This window comes from Botryllus schlosseri, chromosome 9, assembly GCF_051294905.1.
Source record: "Botryllus schlosseri isolate E-star chromosome 9, Bs_hap1, whole genome shotgun sequence".
In the NCBI taxonomy this organism is placed as follows: Eukaryota; Metazoa; Chordata; class Ascidiacea; order Stolidobranchia; family Styelidae; genus Botryllus; species Botryllus schlosseri.
Window position 1 is genome coordinate 21,073,549 of NC_137244.1, and position 12,942 is coordinate 21,086,490.

At 44.0% G+C, this 12,942-nt stretch overlaps 1 protein-coding gene across 1 annotated transcript; it reads left to right on the forward strand.

The window, feature by feature from the left end:
* Positions 1-9,225: 9,225 nt before the first annotated feature.
* LOC145446690 (presequence protease, mitochondrial-like) lies at positions 9,226-12,601 on the forward strand. Its single transcript, XM_080325041.1, has one exon. The coding sequence runs from the start codon at positions 9,406-9,408 to the stop codon at positions 12,463-12,465; it is 3,060 nt and encodes a 1,019-aa protein (XP_080181167.1). The 5' UTR covers positions 9,226-9,405; the 3' UTR covers positions 12,466-12,601.
* The last annotated feature ends 341 nt before the right edge of the window (positions 12,602-12,942 follow it).

The window sequence follows — 12,942 nt, forward strand, 5'->3', positions numbered from 1 at the left end:
ACACATGCAAAATAGACGTGGCCGAATCCAGCACCTGGGCAACCCTTTGAAGTGGTGAAAGATAGACAATAATAACCGCTGCGAAAGGGGGGTCTGGGAGGCGGATCCCCCCAGAAGTTACGGATAGATACTTATAGGGGGCCCCCGGTAAGTCTCGCCCAGCCCTCACCCCCGTACGTAGGGCCACCACTGTGTACAGTGTACAGTGTACTGTACAAAGTGTACAGTTACGATTCGAAACAAATCTGTGACATCAGAATCGATGCATTCCGCGTTCAGGGTATTCAGGGACATATACCAAAAGTTTGGTATTCACAGAAGCCAAAACGCCAATGCTAAAACGTGTTGTGCAAGCTACATATTGATGAAAGAATGCAATATAAATATGTGTGACTGGTCCGGCCTGCAAGCCATCAAAAAGTTCGAATCCGGCCTGCGAACCATATCGAGTTTGACACCAGTTCATTACAGTATGGTTTCAAACGTATCGGAATTCGATTTCAGTTCAAATGCAACATCATGTCCTCTGTGAAATTGCTCACGGATTCGTCATCAAAGTTATTACATATATGACTAGAAGTTGAATTGCCCCAGATTTTAGTATGCACTGCATTGTGGTCAATTCGAATATTGGGCTATACATTTGCAGTGGCATGGTATATATATAATTTAAAAGGATCTCAGCCAATTAAGTCAATCATCAAACAAAAGACATTACACATTGGTTGCTATGATTGAACGCTGGTATAGTAATCCCGTTTATGATATATATGATAAAGGCCGGCCCGGTATCTCTTCGAGGTAACCGTCAATCATCCTCAAATAGATAGTAATTCTTCAGTAGACTGCTGAGCTAAATGTGGCTGCATATAGCTATATGTACTAAGCATAAAAAGCTATAATTATCAGCGGATTTCTATACCACAAATCAGTTAGTCTAATATCGGAAACAACCGTACTTCTATAAAGATCCCTATTCCCAATGACCGACATAATAATATAATACCACGACATGAAATATGTAACAATATTCGTTTCCTGGTCTCGCATTCATCCAAATTTTGCCATGGCCACTACATGATCAAAATGAAATTTACCATATCCAATTTTTCACTCATATGAAAGCCAAAAGGCAACCTCCGCTTCCTCTCCACGCATCCCTGAAATATGTCAGCGATGCCATGTTCGCGTGAAATACGAGAGTATACTCGAAACGAGTAATCATATCCGCACTTTCCTTCGTCATCGATGATAAATGCAAGAAATAATTCCTATTTTGAATCACCCGATTTACATTCAGACTTTACATTACATTTACGTTCGGGGGTTGGCAAACTGCGACTCGCGAGCCGCATGCGGCTCTTTCAGCCTTTGATTGCGGCTCTTTAATTATTGCACATCCGTTTCGCCATTTTGCTAGAGAGGTTTAACCTAATTATAAATTGATACATTGTATCGCGTATTAACAATATGCGTATTGTTTCTTTTCTTATGGTTTACACAATACATGTAAAATTTAGGGGAAGAGCCACTACATGGTTAAAAATTTTCCATTGAACCCACGAATCGAGTTCACAGAAACGTTTCGGGCGCAACATGGATACATGGTCATGGTCTTCAATCAATTACGCCAGCCCAGGTCGCAATCATTTCCGGGATAGCAATGGTGAATACGGCTCTTCTATTTGTATTGTGAAGGCTAGCAATAACTGTTGAGTTTGGCCAGGAAAATGTCGTCGAGATTACCGAGCTGAGATCTTCCTCAAATTCTCATCGACACTTGAAGGAACTGCTCCACATTACTTAGACGTCATATCAACCTGATTTCAAACACCTTGTAGCCCAGGTAGAGACGCACTGTATCACCACACAATAATAAACGTCATTCGATAGCCTACATTTCAATTTGACGTCATAAATTCATATTTTTGTATTTTTGTGTTGTAGCTCTTTTATAGCTAGGATTTTTTATATGCGGCCCGCGCATGAAGCAGGTCTACCCATCCTAGCATATGGATATTTGGTAAAGATAATTTTGAGAGATTCGGCTGAATGTAGACCACGGTTGTCAAACCTTTTTGATATGAACGGCCGCATTTCGATGACTTCTGTAGCGTACTTCCGGTCGCATGCCAGCGGCCAGCGGCCAGAAGTAAACGGCGGATCACTGGAACGCCAACTATACATCCACTACAGGCGGAACACAATGGGACTAGCGGCGGGGATAAATGGGACAGTGATAATATATTTAACAACGCATCAATTAGCAAGAAACTGAAAACTCTTGAAGAAAAGGACTGCCGAGCAGGAATGAAAGAACTGTTTTAGCTTTTACCCCGAACTGTTTGGTATCGTAACTATAAACTTTCATGAATATCGCTGCCGGCGTGTCGATCCACCTTAATTAGGGGTGGTGAAATTACCTTATTGTGTCCTCCATTTATTGCGTGACACTACTGGGATGCTTTGTAAATGGGTGGGGGACGATCACGATCATGCTTGTCCGCTTTCTTCTGTGCCATTTTTATATTTAAAAAAAAATCTGTCTTCGGATATCAACCGGATCCATTGTGCCCTGCCATATTGTCCCGATGTGCCAATCAGCACCGTAACTGCCGCACCTCAAACCCCCCTATTGGGGGGGGGCTGAGCTCGAAGGGGGCCCAAAATTATTTCGTGACTTAGCATAAATCATAGAGTATTTTTTGAAAATTTATGCAAATTTTTTCGCGCCGCGCGCGAATTCAAGTAGCCATTTGTCTTTATTATTGGGTACTGGGCCATTACCGCGCCACGACCCACCAAGACATACAATCAAGTTTTGGGCCATATAACATGCGACTCCAAGAAGTGTGCCAGAACGAGCGGCAGCGATAAAACCTTGGCCGAAAAGGTCTATGCCCTTATGCTGACCGAAGACTTCGTTATATATACAAAATTTAATTGTCCATAGGTGCCTAAATGACTGGCGCCGAATGTTGCTGTCTTTGCAATCTGAACCTCACAAATCAAATACCATCCCGCTGGGAAAAAATTGATGGCAGGGAAGAAATACCAATTTGAAATCGTGTGCGTCTCTTAGTTTAGAAGCTGACGTTTGGGCATTTCTATATTTTTTGTTATAGCATACTGGAAGTCACGAAATGACATCATGTAACGAAGTCACATCTACGGGTCCGCCCGCCTAAGATGTTTAATTATTATTTACGGGCCCTCCCGTTTTCAAGACACTGTACTCGGCTCTGCCGGTGAATCTAATTACGTGAGTAGACAGGACAATAAATTGATAGCATAATATATATGCAATCGCCGATCTGATTGACCGATTTTATCATAAATTATCGAAAATTTTCGCGCCTCGCGCTGCCTCACGATACAGTACAGATTATTTCGTGACAAACGCGAGCAACGTGATGAGGGCGTCGTTTTGCACCCTATGGGAGCCCACGACCCACGTTTTTGGGGGCCTGAAGAGGTACCCTTTCGTTCCTGCCAATGGGTATACGCCCGAAGATGTTTAATTATTACTGAGTCGTCCTACCTTTTCAAACACACCTCGCTCAGCTCTACCGGCAAATCTGATTACGTGAGCAGAGAGAAGATAAAAATTGATAACAATATATATGCAATTCCTGATCATACTGACCGATTCAATCATGAATTCTAGATATTTTCCGCGCTTCGTGCGCTTAGGCGATAAAAGCTGATTGACTAAACAAACTCCGAACAATATGATAAATAGGGGTAAACACGGTATCGGCGGAGGGGGGTCTGGGGGGTGAATCCCCCAGAAGTTCGGCCTATAACCCTATGATGGGCCCAAGACCAAAGTTTTATTTTTTTTTGGGGGGGGGGGGGGGCTGACGAAGTGCTGTTACGGCCCTGGTGCCAATGGTATGAATCTTTGAATATTGTGCAGAGAATCGGTTATTAAAGTTCATAAATAGCACGATACTTATATCGCTCAATCAAAACGTTCATCGACACACCTCCGAACTCGCGAAGGGGCGTGGTGGATATAGCATGTGTCCTATAGATATAGTTTCCGCTCCCGCTGACAATTGTGTGTAAACATGGGCCTACCCTACACGTACGTACGTCGTACGTAGGCTACGTCGTACAGTCACCGCATCTATAGGATATCAAACGACATAGCGCTAGACCTTTAGCACATACATGCAATCATCATATTAATTCGAACTTTCATTAGGATCATTTTCATGTTTCAGTTCACGCGTCACACCCTATTTCACCCGTGCGGCGGATTTTGTCCGCCTTACGTCATACACAAAGCGCTCGCGACGACCTTTACACACTAGAGTTCCATATATCGCTGCCTCAACAGTACATCATTTACTGTACATCATCAAAGTGCATCATTTATCTTATTTACTCCAGCGGAATTATAGGCGAACCGACGCATTTCAGCACCCTGTTCCGCAAGTATCCGACTTTTCCAACCCTCATGTCCCTCGTGTTATATGCCTGCTTCCGCCTGGTTGTATAGTTACCATTTAATAATTGAATTCGTATTTTACTTCCGCGCTTATTCTGTACAAGTGTACAATGTAGCCTACATATCGCTTCTAGGCTTAGTAGGCTCGTGATGCTGTGGCAAGTAGGGTTGGGACTTCGGGATCAAATTTGAAATCTCGGGATCGGGATTTCCCGGGATTTTCGCTCCTCAATCCCGGGATTCCCCGGGATTAGAAGAGTAGTAAAATACACATACAAGTTACACAAATAACATTTATTCCTTGTGATATTGAATTAACGCAAAACATAAGAGCATCAAGAGTATCATCGTTTAGATCAGGGGTCCCAAACTCCAATTTGCTCGCAGGCCAATTTCGTAGTTTTTGAGGACGCGGCGGGCAGCAGCATCAAATAGGGGTATAATATTATTTCCCAGTACGCCTTTTTTGTCGGACCTTGCAGATTGGCATTCTATACACATTGTGAAAATGTTAAACACTATTGTAATATTCACGGTTGTCACGAAAAAGTCATATTTTTCAATATTTTTTAAAAATATTGTTGTGCTTGGCATGATTTGGCGACATAAGGAGTTATATAGACAGTTAGAAACCATGCGAGACGTCAAATGCATCGCGTCATCGTAAAAGCTGTCCCATTATAATTTAGCAGCTGGTGGGCGTTTGATGTGTGATAGTGATTCAGGTTTTTGGAGTGGTTTCAGAATGAAATTTCAAGTTCTCAAATCCGAAATCTGAAATTTTCGAGTTTAATATTGTCGAATGCTTGAAAAGTCAAAACGCCGACGTGGGCCGCAAAAATGTTTTGGCGGGCCGCGTGTTTAAGGCCACTGTTCTAGACAATCAGCCGAGTTTGTGACACTGCTTTATTACCAAAATAAGAGATATGGCGCTACATAAGCCTTGGTAGATGCTGTTCACAAATCCCGGGATTTCATCGGGACCAATCCCGGTATCGGGATTGCTTCAAATCCCGGGATCCCGGGATCGGGATTTCCCGGGGTCCCAACGCTAGTGGCAAGTTTATTTCAGCCGCGAAAGACACCCACCCAGACAATCAATACGCCGCTGTTTGAAGATGACTCCGGACGCTCATACCACTTGCAGGACATTAAACTACGATCATTCTATTCGGGAACTAATCGAGCTATACTCTGCTCATGAATCTTGCGCCGACACAACGACCGACTACCAACTGTAGTTCACGGCTCAGTCACAAGATGCACGATGCAACGATATTCAACAAACCACCAACTTCAGCAACCAACCTCGACGTCGAACGCAATACACATGTCATGAACAAGAAATCGCGCATCACCGAGCGAGATAGCGTAATGGTGATGCGTCTGGCTTCTTGATCGGTATATCGTTGGATCCATCCCCGGCCGTTTCAGACTGAAGACTCGAAATCTGGTATCCACTGCTAGGCAATCAGTATCCAAAGATAGCGGTGAAAAAAGTGGGCACGGACTAGATCACCTTACGGGCGCATCGCATCTCCACCGTCCGAGCATCCTGATGGTGCAGGCGAAAATGAATATAATCTTTTTCTCCCTCTCTGATACCAGCAAGGCACGGTCGGAGCAACGCAATCATCGTACCTCTTACTCGCGAATCGTCACGATTTTAGGCATCACTCTCCGATCACACATAATGTACTCGGTACCTCCACACGCACGGCAATCACGCGATCGTACCCGGACGCACAATTGGATAAAATCCCCTGAACGACTCAATTCCGGCATCTCACGGCACGTACCGATCCAATATTTGCGGACATTGTACTAGACCAGCGGTTCCCAACCTTTTTCGACTCATCGCCCCCTTTTCAAGTTCAACACCGATCATCGCCCCCCAAATTTTGTGGACCGGACCGAAAAATGGGCATACAAGCTGGAATCACCTGCGGGTTGACTAAAATAAAAAAAAAAAAAGGTCAACTTTTCGGCTCGATGCAACCAAATTTTGGTGGGTTGACTAATAAAAAAAAGGTCATTTCTCCGGCTTGGCTCCAATATAGCCGTTTTAGCGCGTCATCGCCCCCTTCTCTGTTTTCGCCCCTTTGTCCATCCCCCCCCCTTTGTCCATGTTCGCCCTCCTATCGCCCCCGTCATCATTTTCGCCCCCATAGACCGCCAAATCGCCCACGTTGGGAACCACTGTACTAGACAAACGATAGAATGACCTCATGGCTTGATGCATTGCGTAATCGATAGCTGGAACAACATTATGGGTCATTCTATCGGTTGTCGAGTAGTCTACTTAACGCGAAAACTGCGAAATACTACTACCTACACTATACTCTAAACAAGGGGCGGGCAACATTCTGCCCGCGACGGGATTTTGTCCGGCCCGCGGACAGTTTCCTGTCTTACATGATAATGTGGCCATAGCGGCCCCAGTCTGTCGAGATTCCCCACTACTTGCTAACTATGTCAAATTTTAGTGACTGTATGTTCATATATAGGTGTGCGCGCAGCGTTCGAGAGTGGAAGCGAGAAGACTTGCATTATTGGCATTTACGATATAGGCAACTCAACCCTAATGTTGTTTGCGGTAATCATAGCGTTATTCGACTACAATGGTCATTTACAACACGCCAATATTTATTAGGCCCTAATTTTGATTCCGTAATCGTCGTCTTGTAACACGGCACACTTCTAGGCTTTTGTAAGGCACCGCTTCTGCGAATGAGACGGCGAGGAGGAGACTAGATAAACCCACAACTCTTAGGAAGGAATTCTGGAGTCGACCTCGGCCGGATTCGAACCTATAATCCGTCGGTGTTGTAGCTGTGGATTATACCACTACGCTATCTCGCTAACTGCTCGACCCTAATGAATTGATACCTTGGTAAATTTGGGGTACGTGGCTTATCGAACTCCTCGAAATCCTAATTAAGGATTGCACCATGGTGTCCTATGTGGTGTGAACACAAGCAAATCTCACGGCTCTGTGAAATTGGTCTACGTCACATCGTGGTACTGATTTCTAAGGTATAAATTTTATCCTGCTCGTGGCCCTGCACCCCCCCCCAATATCAGCCTCGAATGTTGCATTATTGTAACAGAGTTTGGTATTGCGGTGCACGCAACCATGCCGTCTGAGCACCTCGGGAGCAAGTGCGCACGAGAGTTAAGAGTGTGAATGCTCAATCGGTTGCACAGCGATGACCAATAATACACTTGCGGTTTACGCTGCTTCTCACCGGCTCCCAGACGGCATGGTTGCGTCATAATACCAAACTCTGTTACAATGCAACATTCGAAGCTGATTTCGGGGGGTCCCAGGATGACGAGCAGAATAAAATTTATATTTTCGCAATCAGTACCAAGGTAGCTTTCGATTGATACCAATTTTGTCAAATTTAATGCTCGGTAAGTCGGTCAAAAATTACCGTCAAATTGCCTTTGACATAGTGGAAAGTGTGACGTACACCAATTTCACTGAGCAGTAAGATTTGCTCGTGTCCACACCATATAGGACACTATGATTGCACCGTGTGTTGATTGATCAGAGAGAAGCAGACATGGCGGCGCCTGTGCGACAATGATGTTTTCAAATCCGCGTCCGGGTCGCGGTCTAAAAAGTATCAGAACCACTCATATAAAATATCATTGCGTGAATTCGACTCATCGTATCCAAGAATCCAGAATTTTTTCACTACCATAAAGAGAGGCGTGTCTGAAAAAGTTACAGAACCACCGTACTATAGTTACACAGAGCAATAAAGGTAAACTCAATCTTATTAACTTCCGCGTATTGCCAATCGCAGGATTGAATTCAGCATGATCGGATGATCAGGTTGATGATCAGGATGGATCGGGCTCGATCCAGATGGCCTGAGCCAGGTTGTTATAACAATTTTGATTCGATCCCGAATATAGCACTTACAATCAGAAATGTAGCAGCCACTTGGCGATTCTGACTCTACGCTAGGGGCGGCAGGCTGCAAGGGGGGCGGCAAAATGTGAGGTGATGACCTTCGTTCTTAGTCATCACTACTAGACTACTGAAAAAGTGGGTAATGCGGGAGTCGAGGCGAAGTGATTAGCCTACTTCTCTTTAGTCAACACAACAAGATTTCCAGTAAATATAATTGAAAAGACTGAAACTATTTCAAAATTTGGGTGGCATTTTCAACGAAAGTCAGGGGTGGCAGCATATGTTCCTCCCCCTTCGAGAGAACCTCGCTTGTGATTCAAGGGCGAAATATTTCCATGAACCGAAAATACCCACCGGACTTCGACCTCGCACCCATTGTTTTTTTACTACAGTCCTTGCAATAGAGGGACGCCAGACCTAGGCAATTTTTGAAAAGACGTGCCGGAGGTAAATAGTTAAGAACCATGTTGATGATTTTTTTCTTCTGGTTTGTAATCAAAACCCACTTCCAGTTACAATACAACCATAGCAATTTACAACGTTGCAACGTTGTAAATTGCTATGATACAACTATCCGGGACTATCCGAAACAAAAGTCACAACTTTCCGAACATATCCGAAACGAAATCTGAAATATAATATAATTCTAATATCCATATCCGATCCGATTGCTAGAAAATTGTGCGAAATCCAGTCCGAATCCTATCCGAATAATGTTGTTCATCACTGCTGCAGTGCAGACCTGCAGTTGCATAATAAAAGAACGCATGACTGCACAAGACTGTCAATCAACATATCGTTATCATCATTCAGTTTTCCATGGTTATCATAAACACCAAGACAGGTAGTCAGGTACAAGGCGCAATACTTCTTTCGTGATTATGTTGTAATCCTTAACCTCAACTATTATTGAAGCGTAATCAGCTTATGAACTGTCGAATTTGATCCGGTTTGTAAAGTGATAAGTTACGTTGTTGGGAGAGCAGCATTCTTCGTCAAAGTTCCAGCACACGTCGCTCTCGGGATGTATCGACCGAATCATATGACAATCAAGAGGCATTTTATAAACCTCTTCCGACAAAATCCCCGGATTTGCCGATATGCTTCTTCGAACTCGCCTGTTTCTCGCATCAGAGAAGGGGATATTACCAATAATTACATGGTAACAAGAGTATGCGAATTTCCAAAACTCTTTCTAACGGCTATTGAATTGGAGCACACCAAGACTAAGAGCAAACATTTACATTTGGCAAGAGATGACACCAATAACGTCTGCAACGTTTTACTTCGAACTACCCCGATGGACGATACAGGTGTCGCGCATATCTTAGAACATATTGTTCTGACAGGTTCTAGAAAATATCCAGTCAGAGACCCGTTTTTTAAGATGCTTGACCGTTCGATGGCAACTTTTATGAATGCAATGACTGGTTCAGACTATACTATGTACCCGTTTTCAACTCAAAACGAAAAAGACTTCAAAAATTTACTGTCAGTATACCTGGATGCTGTGTTTTTTCCAAATATTGAAAAATCAAGTTTTCTTCAAGAAGGGTGGCGACTGGAGCACGAAAATGTCGAAGATAAAACTAGTCCCATAATACTAAAAGGAGTTGTGTTCAATGAAATGAAAGGTATGCTTGCAGATCAAGAATACTTGTTTGGTACGACTATGCAGCAAAGGTTGCTCCCAGATCATACATATGGGTTCTGTAGTGGTGGAGACCCCATGTCTATTCCAAATTTGACATGGGAAAACCTGAAGCGTTTTCATTCTACCCATTATCACCCGAGCAATGCGAGTTTTCTCACATACGGTAACATGGACCTACATAGCCACCTTGGGCATATTGATCAACAGGTCATGCAACAATTCCAACCGATAGTCCCCAACACTGATGTTCCAGCTCAAAATCGCTGGACGGAGCCTAAATCTGTTGAAATAACGTGTTTGCCAGACAACATGGCCGCAAATCCGGACAAGCAAACGTCGGTTTCAGCTAGCTTTATGTTATCTGACATCACCGATATTTACGAGTCATTCGCTTTATCGTTTTTGTGCACTCTCATGTCGGATGGGCCTACATCTCCATTTTACAAATCATTAATTGAATCTGGCATAGGTTCGTCCTTTTCACCGGCTACGGGCTTCCACGGACATCAGAAAGAATGTATATTCAGCGTCGGCCTTCAAGGAATTCACCGAGATGACATTGAAAGAGTGAAAAAGATTATTCACGACACGATAGACTCTGTCATAGAAGAAGGTTTCAGCGATGAAAGAATTGAAGGCTTGCTACATCAAGTCGAACTGCGACAAAAACACCAAAAGAGCAACTTTGGCCTTCATTTATCTTTCAACTTGATGCCTCTCTGGCAGCACGGCGCCGATCCGATGCAGTTGCTGGATGTTGATAAGCAGATTTCTAAATTGCGAAGTGATTTAGAAGCAAACCGGTCGTTCTTCCAGGATTTATCCAGGAAATATTTTCAAAATAACAACCATAATCTGACTTTGTCAATGAGTGCCGATAGCGAGCATTCCGAAGCTTTGGAAAACGCCGAAAAAACTTTGTTGGGAGAGAAAATCTCAAAATTACAAGAATGTGACTTTCCAGGTATATTCGCTCAAGGACAAGAACTTGCACTGTTGCAAAATAAATCAGAGGATGTTTCATGCCTTCCTTCGTTGTCTGTGTCTGATATACCGAGAGATCAGCAACAAACAAGCCAACGTAAATGGTACTCGTTATCTGACGATATGAAGGTTAGCATTAATGAACAGCCGACGAATGGAGTCTCATATTTTTCTATGGTGAGAACTGTAAATAACATACCAGCCGAGCTGAAGTCGTTTTTGCCACTATTCTGTTCGGTACTGACTCAGATGGGGACAAGAGAAACGGATTACCAAAAATTTTCACAACTAGAGGAGTTATACACGGGCGGATTAAGTTCCAGCGTCACTGTGTCACCTTGCCCTTCCAGACTTCATCAAAGCGAGAGTAAAGTCACTCTCAGTGGTCATTGCCTCGACAAAAACATTGATAGAATGTTCGATCTGTGGCGGGAATTGATAAACCAGCCTTGCTTCAACAATAAAGACAGATTGCAAACTCTAATCCGTCAGATCGCGCAAGATCTATCCAGTTCCGTACCGTACAGCGGCCACGCATACGCCATGAGCAGTGGGAGTTACGGCTTGTCACCGGCCGCGTCCCAGCGCGAGGATTGGGAAGGTCTACGACAAGTCCTGACCATGCAATCTTTAGCGCGAGAGAGCGATGTTTCGTATGTCGCGGAAAAGCTTCAGCAAATTGCGGAATATGTGTTGTCAAGTAACGTTCCACTTGGCGAAACAGCCAGGTGCAGTTTGCATTGCAGTCCTGAAAATGAGTCGAACGCAGTATCGAGCTTGTCAGGGTTTCTCGGACAGGCTACGTGGAGTTCTAAGGATTCTAATGATGGTGTTATCAACCTAAACTGTAACGACACTTTCGTTCTTACGCCTGCTCGGAAAGTTCTAAACAAACTTCCATTGCCTGTTAATTTTGCGTCTTTGTGCGTCCCCGTGCCTGTCACCTATTCGCACAAACACTCGGCTGCGTTAAGAATCTTGTCGAGACTCTTGACGACAAAATATCTTCTTCGCGAGGTGAGAGAAAAGGGAGGGGCGTATGGGGCGGGCGCTTCTTATGCGTTCGACGGGGTGGTAAGATTCTTTTCCTATCGTGACCCTCGATCTCTCGACACGATCCAAACCTTTGAAGACTCTATTTCGTGGGCTTGCGGTGGCGGCTTTGCCGCTGATGATTTGAACGAAGCCAAACTGGCAGTGTTTCAAAAGGTTGATGCTCCTGTAGCGCCTTGCAGCCGTGGCAACGCGGAGTTCTTCGACGGGATAACGGACGAAATGAGACAAAAGCACAGGGAGAGGTTGTTGGATGTGACAGTGGAAGATGTTGTTCGCGTGGCTTCGGAGTACCTTAAACAGGGGGATAGAAATTATGCGATTATCGGTCCTGAGAATACGTCGATTGACCAGGATGGCGAATGGAGTGTTAACTCAGTCGGGTTGCATTGATATTGTGATGAAGTATTGTCGTTTCATCGTGCATGCTATGGTCAATATGATCATTTATTAAAACTTTGATTGCGATCATTGCAAAGATGTCGGCGTCGAAGCCGTGTTTAAAATACATTATTGAAAAATTTTACAATACGAGTGTTTTGGAATGCATGCTTCTTTGTTAATTTGAGCATTGGAATGGAGTCTTTAATATGGTTTTGCCTACTTGTGCTACTTTACCTGGCTGATTTTGAACTACTTCTACTTGACAGTTAGGCTAAACCTAAACTACTTACGGAGACGAATGTCCAACAAACTATTCTTTTCGGCCATAGCGGCACATTAGCAGAACCCTATTCACACTGGTCATGGACCCCAATAGGGCTCTGTTCCCAGAACTCCCCAGCCTTATATTCGCCATTCCAGAGGTGGTCAGTTACGAGGTGTTTCTAATTTTCCGAGTACTTGAGCAGCTTTTGCCCGCTCTTTTTT